At 44.8% G+C, this 19,450-nt stretch overlaps 1 protein-coding gene across 6 annotated transcripts in view; it reads right to left on the reverse strand.

Annotated features, from left to right (window-relative positions):
- LOC147108427 (scaffold attachment factor B2-like) overlaps window positions 1-19,450 on the reverse strand; it is a 155,000-nt gene that overhangs the window by 74,318 nt on the left and 61,232 nt on the right. For all 6 annotated transcript variants that reach the window (XR_015080591.1, XM_086005053.1, XM_086005052.1 and 3 more), the window contains 7 exons: window positions 15,947-16,415; window positions 15,395-15,444; window positions 10,009-10,124; window positions 7,600-7,749; window positions 4,899-5,017; window positions 2,926-3,050; window positions 2,254-2,294 (listed from right to left, as the gene is read on the reverse strand). Coding sequence is in view for 5 of the 6 variants with exons in the window: in XM_086005053.1 (XP_085861179.1) it covers window positions 2,254-2,294; window positions 2,926-3,050; window positions 4,899-5,017; window positions 7,600-7,749; window positions 10,009-10,124; window positions 15,395-15,444; window positions 15,947-16,415 (1,070 nt within the window). In the remaining variant the exon portion in view is untranslated. The remainder of the gene's footprint in view (window positions 1-2,253; window positions 2,295-2,925; window positions 3,051-4,898; window positions 5,018-7,599; window positions 7,750-10,008; window positions 10,125-15,394; window positions 15,445-15,946; window positions 16,416-19,450) is intronic.

Here is a 19,450-nt window from a genome sequence, read left to right on the forward strand (position 1 = left end):
AAACCGTCCAGTTTGAACTAGTCCCACCTCCCCCAGAACCGGTTCCAATGTCCCAGGAATTTGAATCCCTCCCTCTGGCACCATTCCTCTAGCCACGTATTCATCTGAAATATTCTTCTATTTCTACTCTGACTAGCACGTGGCACTGGTAGCAATCCTGAGATTACTACCTTTGAGGTCCTATTTTTTAAATTTACCTCCTAACTCCCTATATTCAGCTTTTAGGACCTCATCCCGTTTTTTTTACCTATATCGTTGGTACCTTTATGCACCACGACAACTGGCTGTTCACCCTCCCCTTCCAAGATGTTCTGCAGCCGCTCTGAGACATCCTTGACCCTTGCACCAGGGAGGCAACACACCATCCTGGAGTCTCGTTTGCGGCCGCAGAAACGCCTATCTATTCCCCTTACAATAAAATCCCCTATTACTATAGCTCTACCCCTCTTTTTCCTCCCGTCCTGTGCAGCAGAGCCACCCCTCTGGCGTATCTGGATTTTCAGAAGGCCTTCGATAAAGTCCCACACAAGAGGTTGGTGAACAAAATTAAGGCACCTGGAATTGGTGGTACAGGAAACTCTCGATTTACTGGCACCTAAATAACCGGAAATCTCTGTTAACCGGCAAAATTCAGGAGTAGGTTCAAGTAAGTTTTACTTCATATTAGTGGCCGTTCCTGGATCTGTGGCTGTGTAATCGGGGTTCCTGCACTTGTTGCTAAGCAACAGGGACGCTTGGTCTGTGGCCAGGTTCCTGCACCTGTTGCTAAGCAAAAGGGAAGCCTGGATTTGTTGCTGTGTACGGAGCTCTTGTACCTTTTAACTATACCGCTCTGTAATCCGGACTTTTTGATAAACCAGCACCACGCCGGTCCTGTCGGTGCCAGATTTAAAAAAAAGAGTATCCTGTAATATAATAGCATGGATTGAGAATTGGTTAACAGACAGAAAACAAAGAGTAGGGATAAACAGGTCTTTTTCAGGATGGCAGGCTGTGACTAGTGGGGTACCGCAGGATCGGTGCTTGGGCCCCAGCTATTCACAATCTATATCAATGATGAGGGGACTAAATGTAACATTTCCAAATTTGCTGATTACACAAAGCTAGGTGGCAGTTGCGAAGAGGATGTGAAGAGGCTTCAAGGGGATTCCGACAGGCTCAGTGAGTGGGCGAGAACATGGCAGATGGAATATAATGTGGATAAATGTGAAATTATCCACTTTGGTAGAAAAAACAGAAAGGCAGAGGATTTCCTAAATGGTGAAAGATTGGGGAATGCAGATGCTCAAAGGGACCTGGGTGTACTTGTACATGAGTCACTGAAAGTGAATGTGCAGGTGCAGCAAGCCATTAGGAAGGCAAATGGTATGCTGGCCTTCATTACAAGAGGATTTAAGTACAGGAGTAAAGAAGTCTTACTCCAATTATATAGGGCCTTAGTGAGACCACACCTGGAGTACTGTGTACAATTTTGGTCTGCTTACATCTAAGGAAGGATATACTTGCCACAGAGGGAGTGCAGTGATGGTTCACGAGATTGATTCCTGGGATGGCGGGGCTGTCGTATGAGAAGAGATTGAGTAAACTAGACCTGTATTCTCTTGAATTCAAAAGAATGAGAAGGGATCTCATTGAAGCATACAAAATTATTATAGGGCTTGATAGGATGGATGCTGGGAGAATGTTTCCCTTGGCTGGAGAGTCTAGAACGAAGGGCCACAGCCTCAGGATAAAGGGTAGGATATTCAGGACTGAGATGAGAAGAAATTTTTTCACACAGAGGGTGGTGAATCTTTGGAATTCACTACCCCAGAGGGCTGTGGAGGCTGTCATTGGGTATATTCAAAACAGAAGTCGATAGATTTCTGACTAGTAAGGGCATCAAGGGATATGGCGATAGGGCCGGTGAATGGAGTTGAGGCAGAAAATCAGCCATGATCTCATTGAATGGCGGAGCAGGCTCGAAGGGAGAATGGCCTACTCCTGCTCCTATTTATGTGCTTATGGTACCCTGGTGCTCGAAATAGCAAAATTAAATTCGTCATTCACACAAGGTGAATCAACTTCTCAGATTAGCTCAACATGACACTCCTCTACGCTTCAGATCGCAGGAACTACAGTGACAGGCAGCAACTATGTTTCTCACTCCTTGCAGGTGGAGCACATGGCAATATAGACAAGCAACAACGGCCCTTTGCGTTCAGCTGCAGCAACTATAAAGCCAGGGTCCTTTCACACCGATCAAGAACTTACCCTCCTCCTTTCTCGACTTCTCCTCTCTAAACCTCGACATCCTGGAAAAAAATCAGAAAGTAACGCAACCATTAAAAACTCAACCACTGCTGTGCGTTTTATTCCACATAAAATGTGACTTATCACAATATTTGTTGGGCACACAGTGCAAAGTTCCTTTATTGTTAGCAGGTCATAGGTTGCAACTTAACAGCCTCAGAAATAAATATATTTTTGGGGAATCCAGAACACGAAGGGCATAATCTTGAAATTAGAGCTAGACCATTTAGGAGTGAAATCAGGAAGCACTTTTTCATCCAAAGGGTAGTGAAAATCTTGTCCCCAAAATGCCGTGGATGCTGGGGGTCAACTGAAATGGTCAAGACTGAGATCGATAGATTTTCGATTGAGATTGATAGATTTTTGTTAGGCAAGGGTGTTAGGGAAATTGAACCAAGGCGGGTAAATGGAGTTGAGGTACAGATCAGCCATGATCTAACTGAATGGCGAAATAAGCTCGAGGCTGAATGGCCTACTCTGGTTCTTATGTTTCATTTATGACCTTTACAGGCAGTAAAGAGGACTTTAATCAATAATGAGTTTCAACCTCAATCACAGAGGTAAAAGGAGAATGTGCTAACCCACACTGCCCAGCCATCTCTCCTCATGCACATTTCCCTCAACCTCCCTTACTTGAGTATGATCTGTATCTGCCATCATCCTTTTCCCTCCTTCGGTCTTTCCTCCTATCATCCTCCCGTTTCTTGGAGTTTCCTCGGTTGTCCTTTCTGTCATCCCTTTTTCCATCGACAGATGACCTGAAGTAGAATCAAACTGTTTGATCAAGTCTCACTAACTGGTATTTCACAGATACATTCTCTTAGTCAATCCATTATGTAAAGGCAGAGCAAGGTAAAGTATTTCACATGCAATACTGAACTTATTTACAATTCAATGGCAGGATAGCAGTGATTGCAAATTCCTGACCACCAGTAAGCGATCAAGACAAAGTGCAGAATGGCAGTAGTGTACTTCCCCAAATAAAAAAGGTGCATCTGAGTGTGCATCCCTTGGAGCTGGTTATGGGCTTGCAACAAACTTTGCCACCAGCCTTCTGTACTTAACAGACCTTGCAGAGAGGAGATTTGGTACCAGTGGCACTCGCTCACCTAACATTCTCACCGGACTGAGCTCCTGTGCTTGGTGCATTTCTGGATATTCCTACCTTACCAGTCAAGACATTGCTTGCAATGAAGCTGCAGATCTTACAGCATAAAATCCAGGTTATAGGTCAAGACTGGCAGAGGATTCCTCGTCATCTTAAAAGAAATGAATTTCTATGGGATGTTTCAGAAGAAAATTATTTTTTGGAAACAACTATTACTTGTAGTGTGTCTAATTTGAACTGGAATAAACTTTCTAACAGAAGAATGAGAAGAGCAAAATAAGTTTTAAGAAATATGAAACCCATGCCAACCATCCCTTGGGCCTTTTGCCATGCTACTGAGTCCAGCTTTCCATCTTAATGGAAGACACATGAAGAGTTCAAGCAGCAGGCTGTATTCTCAATGTAAGGCAGCCCACCACAAACTGAAATAAAAAGATAATATAAAACTCTATTGCCTTACAGGAGATATTTTAGATTGAAGGCAATTTTTCCCTTTTGGTATGGCCAGCCACTTGAAGTCTCCAGATTCAGTAGGGAGCTCTTCAGTGTATGCCAGCTAATTGTCCTGCAAAGTGACAACTCCACAGGGAATAATGCTCATCAGTAGCCCTTCCAGTCTGTGAAAGCAAACGTGTAGGTGTCTGAGCTGGAAAACATCAGTAGTGATCGCATTTTGTTGTGCGCTTAGCCAGACAGCTGGGCTGCAGACTGTTGTCCACAGGAAACCGAGCGAAGAGTTCATCCAATTATTTTGTCAAGAGAATGTTTTGTTATTTTTTTTTTAAACCAGCACGCGCACACGCTAGAACACATATATGCAGGCGCGCTTTGCGCGCACGCACACACACAGCCTATGCACGCACAATGCCACACACTTCCATTTATACAGCGCCTTTAACGTAGTAAAACGTCCCAAGGGGCTTCACAGGAGCAATTATCAAACAGAGTTTGACACCAAGCGACATAAGGAGATATTAGGACAGATAAGGGTAAAAAGGTGGGTTTTAAGAAGAATCTTAAAATTCCAGAGCTTAGGTCCTAGGACAGCTGAAGGAATGGCCGCCAACGGGGGAGCAATTAAAATCGGGGATGCACAAGAGGCCAGAATCAGAGGATCGCAGAGATCTCGAAGGCTTGTAGGAGGCTAGAGATAGGGAAGGACAAGGCCATGGAGGGATGTGAAAACAAGGATGAGAATTTTTTAATTGATGCATTGCCGGACAGGGAGTCAATGTAGGTCAGCAATGGGGGGGGGTGATGGGTGAACGGGAGTTGTTGAGAGTTAGCATCTGGGCAGCAGCATGGGATCAGAGGAAGACCATATGACACTTTCGTACGGTCACATCGAGCAAAGATTTTAAAAGGACAATGGACTGGTCTTTGTCTATGCGTGAAGGATAAAACAAGGTCCGGAATAACTAATGTCATCAACATTTCTGCAGCACCAGGTTACCTGGCAAAACCAAAGAGTAGAGTAACTTTTTGCAGAGCCACTTACTTGTCTCTAGAACGATCTCTGTCATTCCCACTTCTTCCGCTGGAACTTGGTTTGGAGACCTTCTTCACATTTACTCCCTTCTGCTCTGTACGCTTCTTACAGCCAGGTTCACTTTTGGCCTGAAGACACAAACATGACATTGTACTTTCATGGAGCTGCTGCTGCAGTGGACTGTTCGCACATCCATTATCCTCATTTCCAAGAGGAACCAACAATCTCTCCAAATGAAATCACAAATCCAACAATTACTTGGCAACACATTTGTACACTCCACCTCCATTGCATCCACTTCCTCTGCCAATGTCATTCAGCATTTGACTGTTCCTGAAATCCTCTGACTTTCACCCCATTCCTGCAGGGAAGCACCAGATCTTTTGGACAAGAATACAGCATGTGAATGACTTCCACCGTGTTCCTTTTTTAAGCTGAGGTGATAAGGCCATCTTTGGAATCCTTGCTTTCACCGCTGAAGGAATTAATATTTTATTTAACCTCATTACAGGAAACTTCGGTTTATCCGGAGGTTATATGTCCGGAATACTCGATCTCACGGCAAAAATCAGGAGCCGTTTTTTTAGTTCTCATTGCTTTTCTTTCCCCAGTCAGGCACTGCAAGGTCTGTAGCTATAGCAACAGCTTCAGCTAGAGACGCTTGCAGCTGCAGCCGACTGTTTTGAAGCTGTTGCTAAGCAACAGGGTTTGTTGATTCACACGGAGCTTTTCAGTTCCGTATGTTTCAACATTAACGCTGGTATGTCCGGCACTTTTGATGTTATGGCACCAGCTCGGTCCCGTCAGTGCCGGATATCAGAAAGTTTCCTGTATGTCCTTGTGTATTTTAAACACGTTTAAGCTGCTGAGGCTCTTAAAATGCGTTTCTTACCATTGCTGATTATTAAGTTTACGGAAAAATACACAACTGCCTTTTTTTTTTAAATCAGATGATCTAAATGAAAACTTGAGTGAAAGAAAAATCAACGTCATCGTGCGTTACTTCAGTATTGAAAAGAAAAATTATTGCTCTTCACAGAATCACAGAAACCCCACAGTGCAGATAGAGGCCATTTCGGCCCATCGAGCCTGCCCGACACATATCCCACCCGATCCCCGTAACCCCTACACCAACACATATCCCACCCTATCCCTGTAACCCCACGTATTTAATCCCCCTAACACTAAGGGTCAATTTATCATAGCCAATCAACCTAACCTGCACATCTTTGGACTCTTTGGCTCTTGTGCCATCTTCATTCTTCAAACAATGGGCGTCCTTCACACACTACTGGAACGTTGCTTGGGTATTCCACCCCAATTAACAGAGACAGCTGGCACTGCTTTATTTAGACAGAGAAGCTCTCACTGAGATGCCTCAGTAGTCCAGCAGTTTACTGCTCTCTGAATGTCTTGCTTTAATCTTGCTGAGCATTTCCCTCCTTCCCTTACCGAGTTTTCGGACTAAAACTGGCTCTATTGAGCCTGTAAAGGGCAAATTACTTGGGTCTCCTCCAGCTTTTAGCAAGTTCAAATAGGACCACAACACATCTCCAGGTGAGGAGCCCAAAACATAAAGGGAACACAGCACGAGCTGCAAAGTAAATATCACAAAATCCATGCAGGGTCTGGTTCCAGAAGTCAGATATTGTAGCAGTAGGAGCAGGGGACCCCAAGGGATGGGAATTAACCAGTGCAACTGGGCTAAAACAGATAGAGCAGGGCACTTTCTAAAATGGTGAAAAGCTAAAAACAGTGGAGGTCCAAAGAGACTTGGGGGTCCAGGTACCTAGGTCATTAAAATGTCATGAACAGGTACAGAAAATAATCTAAAAGGCTAATGGAATGCTGGCCTTTATATCTAGAGGACTAGAATACACCTGGAGCACTGTGAGCAGTTCTGGGCACCACACCTTAGGAAGGATATATTGGCCTTGGAGGGAGGGCAGCGTAGGTTTACCAGAATGATACCCGGACATCAAGGGTTAAATTATAAGGAGGGATTACACAAACTAGGGTTGTATTCCTAGAATTTAGAAAGTTAAGGGGTGATCTGATCAAAGTTTTCAGGGTATTACGGGGAACAGATAGGGTAGATAGAGAGAAACTATTTCTGCTGGTTGGGGATTCTAGGACGAGGGGGGCATTGTCTAAAAAATATGGCCAGGCCTTTTAGGAGTGAAATTAGGAAACACTTCTACACACAAAGGGTGGTAAAAGTTTGGATCTCTCTTTCGCAAACTGCATTTGATGCTAGATCTAGTGCTAATTTTAAATCTGAGATTGATAGATTTTTGTAAACCAAAGGTATTAAGGGAAAAGGGCCAAAGGCGGGTATATGGAGTTTGGTTGCAGATCAGCCATGATCAAATTGAATAGCAGAACAGGCTCGAGGGGCTGAATGGCCTCCTCCTGTTCCTTTGTTCCTATGGCCAGGAGCAAGGGGTCATATGTGTCACCACCCAGCTTAATGTCAATATGCAAATTCCTCTGGATTGTTAGCATCTGGTTTCCTCAGAGCTAAATTAAACTGGTGTGTGAAGATGCCAGAATAAATAAGATGTCAAATGATGGCACTAAACCAGAGGGTGCTTTTCCAGAAATCTCACACACACAAACAGCAACTTCTTTAGCGATGTACACAAGTAGCAAATTTAAAATCTCAACATGCTTGTTTAACAGTTCGCATTTGTACTTTCTTTGTGCTCACCATTTCTACAGTGATCTTTTGTCCATTTAGTTCAGACTGATTCAGGGATTTGATGCTTTCTGTTGCCTCCTCGGCCGTCAACATGGTTATGAATCCGTAGCAGTGTGCACCAGGATTACGAGCATCAGTTACCACTTTGGCACAAATCACCTGTATAGAAATTATACAGGACATGAAGCACTAGTCATTTTTCCAAGGGAATGCCTTGAAACGTCATTTATTAGCTGGTTCAATGTTTACTTGCAAGTCAATATTTTATGAAAAGCAAATTCTGATGTTCTTCAAACAGTTGGACACAGGTACAGGCGCATTCTCACCTTAAAGAACACAGTCTCAAGCTTGATACAAATTTAAATTATTGCAGTGCCCGTCAAATAAAGCTTTCATTTTTAAGTAGGCTAAACGGCCAGTTTCCGTGCTGAGATTTCTGTAACAGTTCATTACAGTGCGAGCATATCTTTTCTAACCCTGTACTCAATCGGCAACATTGGCCTCCATTCACCAATTTTAGAATGACTTGCATTTATATAAGCACCTTATCACATCTCCAAGAAACAACTCCAAGTGCTCATATATGATGCAGCGTACCAGTCTTTTGCCAATAATTTCAGCTTACATTCATCAGCTTTCTTCAGATTACCTGCTGTCTGTGCATATATCTTCATTCCTCTTGCAGTACAACCATAGAATTAATAAATCGGAATCGCTACCATTCTTTCAACGGGGCAATGAAAAAACAATTATTCCCATTCCTGGTTTTACTATCACCGATTTCAAATGGAACTCCTAAATATGCCTCTAAGGTACTCACATTCCCCTTTTATACTTAACACTTCTCGACTAAAGCCCAAGTCTATCCAAGACTTGAAATCTGATTCCAAATCTGAATAGTCTTCCAGCACTTCTCTCACACTCCTGGATAGCAGACATAAAAAGGAACCACCTTCTCTCATCAGCAGTCTCTGTCTCTCTAGTTTATCAATGTTACTATGATCAGTGCTTTATGAACTTTACTCTCTTGTTCTTCCCAAGCTATAGATTCACCTCTCCACATTCTCACTTGTGACAGTGGACAAGCAGCAGCCACTGAGCTGCTTTACTCCCTTCAATGCAACGTGTCGCTGACATCAGTGACCAGCCCCACAGAGGATCCAGGCCTTAGAATGGTTTGGAGCAATGCTTTATCACAGAGAACATTATGGGAGACTACAAGGTAGATCAACAGCCATGCAGATTCAATTCAGTCACATTATAAAATAACAGATTTCAAGCATTAACTATCACTGCGTACACATTTTGTATAGCTACTGTGACACACAATCCTTCTCCTTTCACATCTCATTTGGATACTTCACCTCCGGTGGATTGTTAACAATTTGACATCATTAGGGATCAGCGTGGTACAGTTGGTAGCACTCCTGCTTCAGAAGGCTGTGGGTTCAAGTCTCACTCCAGGACGAGCACATATTCTAGGTTGACACTTCGGCATAGTGCTACACTCCTGGAAGCACGCCTTGTTTACCTGTTCAGGTGGGCACAGAAGACCCAACAGCACCATTTGAAGAGCAAGGAGTTCCTGTGTCATGGCCAACATTCCTCCCTTAACCAATACCACCAATAGACTAACTAATAACACCACCAATAGACGAACTAATAACACCACCAATAAACTAACTAATAACACCACCAAAAGACTAACTAATAACACCACCAATAGACTAACTAATAACACCACCAATAGACTAACTAATAACACCACCAATAGACTAACTAATAGCACCACCAATAGACTAACTAATAACACCACCAATAGACTAACTAATAACACCACCAATAGACTAACTAATAGCACCACCAATAGACTAACTAATAACACCACCAATAGACTAACTAATAACACCACCAATAGACTAACTAATAACACCACCAATAGACGAACTAATAACACCACCAATAAACTAACTAATAACACCACCAATAGACTAACTAATAGCACCACCAATAGACGAACTAATAACACCACCAATAGACTAACTAATAACACCACCAATAGACTAACTAATAGCACCACCAATAGACTAACTAATAACACCACCAATAGACTAACTAATAACACCACCAATAGACTAACTAATAGCACCACCAATAGACTAACTAATAACACCACCAATAGACTAACTAATAACACCACCAATAGACTAACTGGTCATTCATCTCTTTTGCCGTTTGCCAGATTTTACTAATTGGTTGCTACATGTGCCTTCATAGCAACAATGAGTTCAATTCAAAAGGTTTATCCATTGGCTGTGAACCATCTTGGGGCATCCAGAGAATGTGATAAGATACTATATAAATTTACAAGCTCTTCCCCAAAAGTAATTCATGAAAACTCATTCTCACAATTCTTACCTTGCCATATTTACTGAAGAGGTTCTTTAAATCAGTTGCTCTGGTAACAGAGGACAGGCCACTCACCCAAAGGTTCTTGCCTGCAGTGTCCAATGTACTGCATGGGCCGGCTCTCCCTGAATCGCAGGATATTCTCATTAATAATTACACAGCAAAGACTGGGGATCATGCAATAGGGATACAAGGAGAAAAACTACAGTTCAGTGGTACCTTCACTTCATTTGTGTATACATATTTTGTATGGCTACTGTGGCACATCAATACTGAGACAATGGTAGCTTGCTCCCTCCAATCACAACAACCTCTGTACCGCACACATCTAAGATTGACAATGCGGGTAAACAATCTGCTGCAATTCTGAGCACCCACTCAAGTACACTGAAACTTGGGAAATGCGCTCTGAGCATTACTCCTTCCTAGGAGTGAAATGTTATGTAGAAACAGTAAAAAAAAACAGGAGTGAGTTGTTATGTAGAAACAGTACCAGAGTAAGATGTTGGCCCAGAAATTCGGGTCGGGGGCTTCCCGCGGGTGTAAGCCCCCAACCTGCACTTACCTAGCGTGCCGGCCGTTGAGCTGTGGGCCCCCGTGGAAGTCCGATCCTGGGCCTGCTCTAACTGCCGGCACGCAGTGCTTGCGTATCCCAGGGGCGCAGTTAGTTCGATGCGTCCCCTGGGATCACGTGGGCCATGGGGAACCAATCGGAGCAGGGAAATGCCCATTCATAAGTTTGACAGGAAGAGCTGTCAAAACTTAGAAATACTACAGGCCCCAAAACATCACTAAATCTTCAAATAATTTTTTTTTCAAAATCACATTTTTTAAATAAACTATAAATTACATGAAATAACTATTTTAAACAATAACTTAATTTTTGAAAAAAATAATTTTATTTTCTAACGGGGCTAAAAATAAACTTACCTTTCTTTAAAGTATTTAAAAATAATTAACCTGTGGAAAAAATGTTTTAATTTTAATTAATTCACCACTTACCTTGTAAAAAGCAGGCCTTATGCCTGCTTTTTAAATGTGTAACTTCTGGAGACTTACCCTCCCGGGAAAACCTGTAAAAAAAAACATCAGTTCGATGCGCACGCGCAGCCTCTCCTGCGCACGCGTTCAAACTCTGAACCCCTTCTTTCAGGGAAACGGAAGTGCCGGTTTCCCGCGCAGTGCATGCAGGAAACCGGCACTTCCATTGGGCCTACGGCTGAGTACCCCGTGCATACTCACCCGTGGAGACCCGAAGTTCTGGGTCGTTATGTAGAACCAGTACCAGGCGGAGTGAGTTCTTAACTAGAACCAGTACCAGACGAGAGTGAGTTGTTAACTAGAACCATTACCAGATGGAGTGAGTTGTTATGTAGAACCAGTACCAGACAGAGTGAGTTGTTAAGTAGAACCAGTATCAGACGGAGCGAGTTGTTAAGTAGAACCAGTATCAGACGGAGTGAGTTGTCATGTAGAACCAGTACCAGACGGAGTGAGTTGTTAGAGTCATAGAGTTATACAGCACAGAAAGAGGCCCTTCGGCCCATCGCGTCCGCGCCGGCCATCAAGCCCTGTCTAATCTAATCCCATTTTCCAGCATTTGGTCCATAGCCTTGTATGCTATGGCATTTCAAGTGCTCATCCAAATGCTTCTTGAATGTTGAGGGTTCCTGCCTCTACCACCCTTTCAGGCAGTGAGTTCCAGATTCCAACCACCCTCTGGGGGAATCTGGGTGAAAAAGTTTTCCCTCAAATCCCCTCTAAACCTCCTACCCCTTACCTTGAATCTATGCCCCCTTGTTATTGACCCCTCTACTAAGGGGAAAAGTTCCTTTCTATCTACCCTATCTATGCCCCTCATAATTTTGTACAGCTCAATCAGGTCCCCCCTCGTCTTCTCTGCTCCAAGGAAAACAACCCCAGCCTTTCTTCATAGCTGAAGCGCTCCAGCCCATGTAACATCCTGGTAAATCTCCTCTGCACCCTCTCCAAAGCAATCACATCCTTCCTATAGTGTGGCGACCAGAACTGCGCACAGTACTCCAGCTGTGGCCTTACCAGCGTTTTGTACAGCTCCATCATAACCTCCCTGCTCTTATATTCTATGCCTTGGCTAATGAAGGCAAGTATCCCATATGCCTTTTTAACCACCGTATCCACCTGTTCTGCTGCCTTCAGGGATCTATGTACATGCACACTAAGGTCCCTCTGATCCTCTCTCCTTCCTAGGGTCCTACCATTCATTGTGTATTCCCTTGCCTTGTTAGTCCGTTCAAAATGCATCACCTCACACTTTTCAGGGTTAAATTCCATTTGCCACTGTTCCGCCCATCTGACCAACCCATCTATATCGTCCTGTAGCCTGAGGCTTCCCTCCTTGCTATTTACCACCCTACCAATTTTCATGTCATCTGCAAACTTAATGATCATACCTTTTACATTCACATCCAAATCATTAATGTAGACCACAAACAGCAAGGGACCCAGCATCGATCCCTGCGGTACCCCACTGGACACAGGCTTCCAGTCACAAAAACAACCTTCCACCATCACCCTCTGCCTTCTGCCAATAAGCCAGGTTTGGATCCAATGTGCCAAGGCACCCTGGATCCCATGGGCTCTTACCTTCCTGACCAGTCTCCTATGCGGGACTTTATCAAAAGCCTTACTGAAATCCATGTAAACCACATCCACTGCACTACCCTCATCCACACACCTAGTCACCCCCTTGAAAAATTCAAACAAATTTGTCAGACATGATCGTCCCTTGACAAAGCTATGCTGGCTATCCCTAATTAATCTTTGCCTCTCCAAGTGGAGACTAATTCTGTCCCTCAGAATTTTTTCCAATAATTTCCCTACCACTGATGTTAGGCTCACTGGCCTGTAATTCCCTGGTTTATCCCTACTACCCTTCTTTGAATAATGGTACTACGTTAGCTGTTCTCCAGTCCTCTGGCACATCCCGTGGCCAGAGAGGTTCTGAAAATGTGTGTCAGAGCCCCTGCAATCTCCTCCTTTGCCTCACATAGTAGCCTGGGATACATCTCGTCCGGGCCTGGGGATTTATCCACTTTTAAGCCTGCTAAAACCGCTAGTACCTCCTCCCTCTCGATGCTAATATGTTCAAGTATATCACAGTCCCCCTGCCCGATTTCTATGTCCACATTGTCCTTCTCCATAGTGAACACAGAAGCAAAAAATTCATTTAAAACCCCACCTACATCTTCTGGCTCTACACACAGCTTGCCGCTTTGGTCCCTAATGGGCCCTACTTTTTCCCTAGTTATCCTCTTGCCCTTAATATACTTATAAAACACCTTAGGATTTTCCTTTATTTTGCTCGCCAGTGTTATTTCATGGCCCCCCCTCGCTCTCCTAATTTCTTTTTTTAAGTATCCCCCTGCACTTTTTATACTCCTCTAGGGCTTCCTCTGTCTTTAGTCCTTTGTATCTGCCAAAAGCCCCCCTTTTTTTCCTAATCCATTCTCGTATATCCCTTGACATCAAAGGTTCCCTGGGCTTGTTGGTCCCACCCTTGACCTTTACAGGAACATGTTGCCATTGTACTCTCTCAATTTCCTTTCTGAAAGACTCCCATTGCTCCGATGTGGATTTTCCTTCAAGTAGCTGATCCCAGTCCACATTGGCCAGATCCTGCCTTATCATATTAAAATCGGCCTTCCCCCAATTTAGAACCTATATTTCAGGTCCATCCTTGTCCTTTTCCATGACTACCTTAAATCTCACCGAATTATGGTCACTGTCACCAAAGTGCTCACCTACTAACACTTCTACCACTTGCCCGGCCACATTCCCTAGAATTAGGTCCAGTACCGCCCCCTCTCTTGTAGGACTTTCTACATGCTGGCTCAAAAAGCTCTCCTGGATGCACTTTTAGAATTCTGCACCCTCTAAGCCTTTCACACTCTGACTATCCCAGTTAATATTGGGGAAGTTGAAATCCCCCACTATTATTACCCTATTATTTGCACACTTCTCTGAGATTTGCCGACATTGCCTGATTGTTTGGGGGCCGAAAGTACACTCCCAGCAAAGTGCTAGCCCCCTTTTTGTTTTTAAGTTCAACCCATATGGCCTCATTAGAGGAACCTGTTAATATATCATCCCTCCTTACAGCAGTAATTGACTCCTTAATTAATATTGCGACACCCCCCTCCTCTTTTACGCCCCCCCCCCCTCTCTGTCTCGCCTGAAGATTCTATACCCCGGAATATTGTTATGTAGAACCAGTACCAGACGAGAGCGAGATGTCCCCTTGCACCCGGTGTGCACTGGTCATGTATAGTAGCTGACACTAAAACATACGGAAGGTGTACAGAACCAGATGGGTACTGTCCATAATTTCCTTTGAAAGGGAATTTGTTGATCGAAAAAGTGGACTATTTAAAGGATATGGTGAGTGAGGAGAGTGGAAATAAACTAGGTGGGTCATTTGAAAAAAAACACTGGTGCAGATTCGATAAACTGAAAGGCCTGTTGCTGTGCTGTAACATTTGTTGATTCTACATCCATTCATTTGCTGCCTTCTCACCAGCATGCTGTCATCCTTGTTCAATCAGACGGACAATACAGTCCAATGCTGACTTCTTCACAAATGTGTCAATGCAAATCCATGTCAGTGAACAGGAAGTGTGCTTTGGGATATCTGTTCCACCTTCCAACATTTTATCCACCTAAAATCCAGAACAGCAGGTCTGATAGGAGATTTGAGTTTAATTCCCAATGTTCTCAGGACCATCAGGCCCTAGCCCCTCTTGCCACCTCAGAGATGGTGGGTCAAAGAAACCCACAGGTTACAATCCAGATCTTTATTTTTTTTAAGTGAATACTTTACAGAAAAAGCATCCAATCTTTTGGAGTACAAAAATGCATGCCCCACATGTACAATATCCTCTGGACCCCAGACGTTTGAAGCACTGAGGCTCAGAGGCAGGAGTCGGCATTGCATACAAGCACACAAAGAAGAAAGGGACTGACTAGGACTTCTCCGGCCAGGTAAAAGAAACCCCAGCCCTAGGGAAATGTCGCTTTAAATAACAAATTGTTAATCACATCAATAAAGTCCAAACAAAGACACTCCGAATCACAAATATTCACTTAAAAAACTGTGGTCAAGTTCTAGTGATACTCTATTAAACTCTGCTAATTTGTACTGCCTTCTGCTGTAGCATCTTCACTGCAGTGAGAAGGTTAGTATTAGCAACTGACTACAGGGACACTATGCTGGTCATTTTTAGTATTTCTTCTGTATTCTGAATGTTTTTCCAGTTGCTTTAGTTTACTGAACAATATATATGCCTGTTAAATACTATGCAAAGAATGGGGGAAGACAAGTTTACATGGACTATTATATTTGTAGTCTATGACTTACCTTTCTCCTGATTTGTTTCATTCTTAGTATCTTTTCCATCCTCAACAGAGCTAAAGACACAAAGGTGGATTTTGTTAGGCATTTAGAAACTCATAAATGGTTTCAAGAAAGACGTGACGCGTCCACACTTCCATCCAATCTATAAAGGTAAATTCTCCAATACCTACCCAAGTATTGCAGTTACCATCAGCTGTACATCACTGTGAATGAAACACTTGCAAACATGTTGTTTGCAGAGGTGAACATCAATGATGTTTTAGACCCAGCTACAGATTTGTACAAGAATTGCCTCAATTATATTTTGATACCATCAGTGAAGAGTACACACAGAGCAAAGTCCCTGTTTGTAAGCAATCTCTGCAGGTTGGAGGAGAGTGGAAAGAATAAACAAAAGCAGCCTCTAATGGTACAGGGAAATTATCAAGAGCTTTTAAATAAAAATAAAATCAACTCTAAAATTACCACCACTGCGCGGGCTAATTCACAAGACAAGTTTACTGGAATCATCTTAGCATGAATGAAAATCTGGTCTAGAACTAATAAACAACAAACCTCTTCTTCTGATCACTGCCCTCTACAATCGAAGGTTCTTTCTTAGCTGCTTCGTCAGAACCTTCATCTTCTAGTTTCCTTGCATTGTCTTTACATTCCTCAGGTCCTGGCTGTAGGTCTTTCTCCGTGCTATCAGCCTCTGCCTCTTCCACTTCATGCTCCTGCTGGCAACTTTCCATCCTGCTCGTACTTTCAGTTGTATCCATCTTCTCAGTGTCCACCTTTTCCTTGGCAGGCTGTTTACAGTCAGTCTCCATCTTGGGTCCATCCAGATGCATTTCAATATCCACGTCCAACGTAATTTTGTCCTCCACTTGAACTTTGGTTAGAGTGCTATTTTCCTCTTCTTTCTGGTAGGCATTCATATCAATCATATATTGCATCAATAGCTGTGGGTCTTCAGGGGGCTTCTCCTCTGTAGGAACTGAACTACAAGCTTCCCCCGAATTCTCAGCTACATTCTCCTTTTCTATGGGTTTAATGGAATACAATAGCACAAGGTTTAATTACAATATATATAGTAAGTATACATGTGGAGCTAGTATGTTCCCCTACCCTTACATCCACTGGGAGATTGGAAAACTGAGGGAGCATGAAAGGTACTGTCACAGTGTCAGTGTAATACGTATTAATTTCTCACTAATTCATCCATAATGTCACAAAGCGATGGGATAATTGCTCCAGATGTCAACAGGAGACTTCAACTGGTCAGAACTGAAAACATTTATTCAATTCCTATAATCTCAAACAGAAAGCCTGGATTGAGCTCAGAGATTTTAATTCTCCACATTTTAACATCTCTAAGCACTCACCCCTGTTTTAAGGCTGACATTTTCATTATGAAACACATATCTCTCTAATGTACAAGTGACATGAAGCCGTGCATGATGGCACATCATTATGGTTTACCAGTCCCAACTCTTCATTTCTTCAACGTAAAGCCCATGTTAGTACACATGCGCACAGGAAATTCAAGTTTCTTGTCTTGTTAGAACACTTATATACAATTTCAAACTGCTTCATTTCCTTATCCTCTTATATATAACCTCACCACCCCCCCCCGCAAAAGGTTAGCTAAAAAATTAGTTTATTCCTTAGTAAGATTTCTTAAGAAGGTTTCTTTAGTTCTGAACAATGTAACTTGGTATACTTATACAAATCACCAGATCTGTATTAGAAAGCACAATTTGTAAAGTGCTAAAATAGCTCTGGAACTCAAGCATCCAGTCTACATAGAAGAAACATAGAAACATAGAAGATAGGAGCAGGAGTAGGCCATTCGGCCCTTCGAGCCTGCTCCGCCATTCAATGAGATCATGGCTGATAATCCAAATTCAGTACCCTGTCCCTGCCTTCTCCTCATATCCCTTAATCCCTTCAGCCTTAAGAAATATATCCCACTCTTTCTTGAATACAGGAAACTTTGTGCTATCCGGAAGTTGAATGTCCGGCAACTTTGATCTAACAGCAGAAATCAGCAGCTGTTTTGGTTAGGTTTTTTTTTCTCCTAGCATTCTTCTCACAGGCAGGCTCTGGAAAGCGTCTTTGTCGCTTAGCAACAGCTTCAGAGACGCTTCCAAGCTACTGGGCCGAGTGTTTACAAGCTGTTGCTGAGCAACAGTGTTTGTGGTCAGACACGGCAGGCTCTAGAAAGCATCTCTGTATCTTAGCAACAGCTTCAGAGACACTTCCAAGCCACGGGCCGAGTGTTTACAAGCTGTTGCTGAGCAACAGTGTTTGTGGTCAGATACTGTGATGAATAGCTCCTATCTGATAACACTGACGCTGGTCTATCCGGAGTTTTAAAAAAAACGGCAGTAGCTCTGTCCCATGGGTGCCGGATAGCACAAAGTTTCCTCTATATTTCATGAACTGGCCTCCCCTCTCCCCCTCCCTCATTTTCATGAGCCATATGGTATGAACTTCTTTTGCTCCACATCAGAGTCGTCAAGGTACCAGTCTTAGTTCCACTGGCCCCAACTGGCCCCAAATTTCTTAATCTCGGCTGACCACACGTCCCCGATTTCCTGGGACAGTCCCCGGATTGGGTACTGTGTCCCTGGGCAAACAATGTTCCCAGAAGAGTCCCTGGTTCAGAAAATTTGTCCCTGTATGCAGTCTTTGTTGTTTTAAATGCAAATGTACAGAAACCCCAGGGTAGCTTCGCGCCCACTCTCGTCTGGTTGGGAGGGAGAGAGAGACTGGGGGGGGGGAAGAGAGAGAGACTGGGGGGGGAAGAGAGAGAGACTGGGGGGGAAAGAGAGAGAGACGGGGGGGGGAAGAGAGAGAGACGGGGGGGGGGGGGAAGAGAGAGAGACTGGGGGGAAGAGAGAGAGACTGGGGGGGAAGAGAGAGAGACTGGGGGGAAGGGAGAGAGACTGGGGGGAAGGGAGAGAGACTGGGGGGAAGGGAGAGGAGACTGGGGGGGAAGAGAGAGAGACTGGGGGGGGAAGAGAGAGAGACTGGGGGGGAAGGGAGAGAGACTGGGGGGGGAAGGGGAGAGAGACTGGGGGGGAAGGGAGAGAGACTGGGGGGGAAGGGAGAGAGACTGGGGGGAAGGGAGAGAGACTGGGGGGAAGGGAGAGAGACTGGGGGGAAGGGAGAGAGACTGGGGGGAAGGGAGAGAGACTGGGGGGAAGGGAGAGAGACTGGGGGAAGGGAGAGAGACTGGGGGGAAGGGAGAGAGACTGGGGGGAAGGGAGAGAGACTGGGGGGAAGGGAGAGAGACTGGGGGGAAGGGAGAGAGACTGGGGGGAAGGGAGAGAGACTGGGCGGAAGGGAGAGAGACTGGGCGGGAAGGGAGAGAGACTGGGCGGAAGGGGAGAGAGACTGGGCGGAAGGGAGAGAGACTGGGCGGGAAGGGAGAGAGACTGGGGGGAAGGGAGAGAGACTGGGGGGAAGGGAGAGAGACTGGGGGGAAGGGAGAGAGACTGGGGGGAAGGGAGAGAGACTGGGGGGAAGGGAGAGAGACTGGGGGGAAGGGAGAGAGACTGGGGGGAAGGGAGAGAGACTGGGGGAAGGGAGAGAGACTGGGGGAAGGGAGAGAGACTGGGGGGAAGGGAGAGAGACTGGGGGGAAGGGAGAGAGACTGGGGGGAAGGGAGAGAGACTGGGGGGGAAGGGAGAGAGACTGGGGGAAGGGAGAGAGACTGGGGGGAAGGGAGAGAGACTGGGGGGAAGGGAGAGAGACTGGGGGGGGGAAGAGAGAGAGACTGGGGGGGGGGGGAAGAGAGAGAGACTGGGGGGGGGGGAAGAGAGAGAGACTGGGGGGGGGGAAGAGAGAGAGACTGGGGGGGGGGAAGAGAGAGAGACTGGGGGGGGGGGAAGAGAGAGAGACTGGGGGGGGGGGAAGAGAGAGAGACTGGGGGGGGGGGAAGAGAGAGAGACTGGGGGGGGGGAAGAGAGAGAGACTGGGGGGGGGAAGAGAGAGAGACTGGGGGGGGGAGAGAGAGAGACTGGGGGGGGAAGAGAGAGAGACTGGGGGGGGGAAGAGAGAGAGACTGGG

The sequence above is a fragment of the Somniosus microcephalus genome, chromosome 13, assembly GCF_052327205.1.
Source record: "Somniosus microcephalus isolate GS21.2 chromosome 13, FLI_Smic_1.0, whole genome shotgun sequence".
Lineage (NCBI taxonomy): Eukaryota > Metazoa > Chordata > Chondrichthyes > Squaliformes > Somniosidae > Somniosus > Somniosus microcephalus.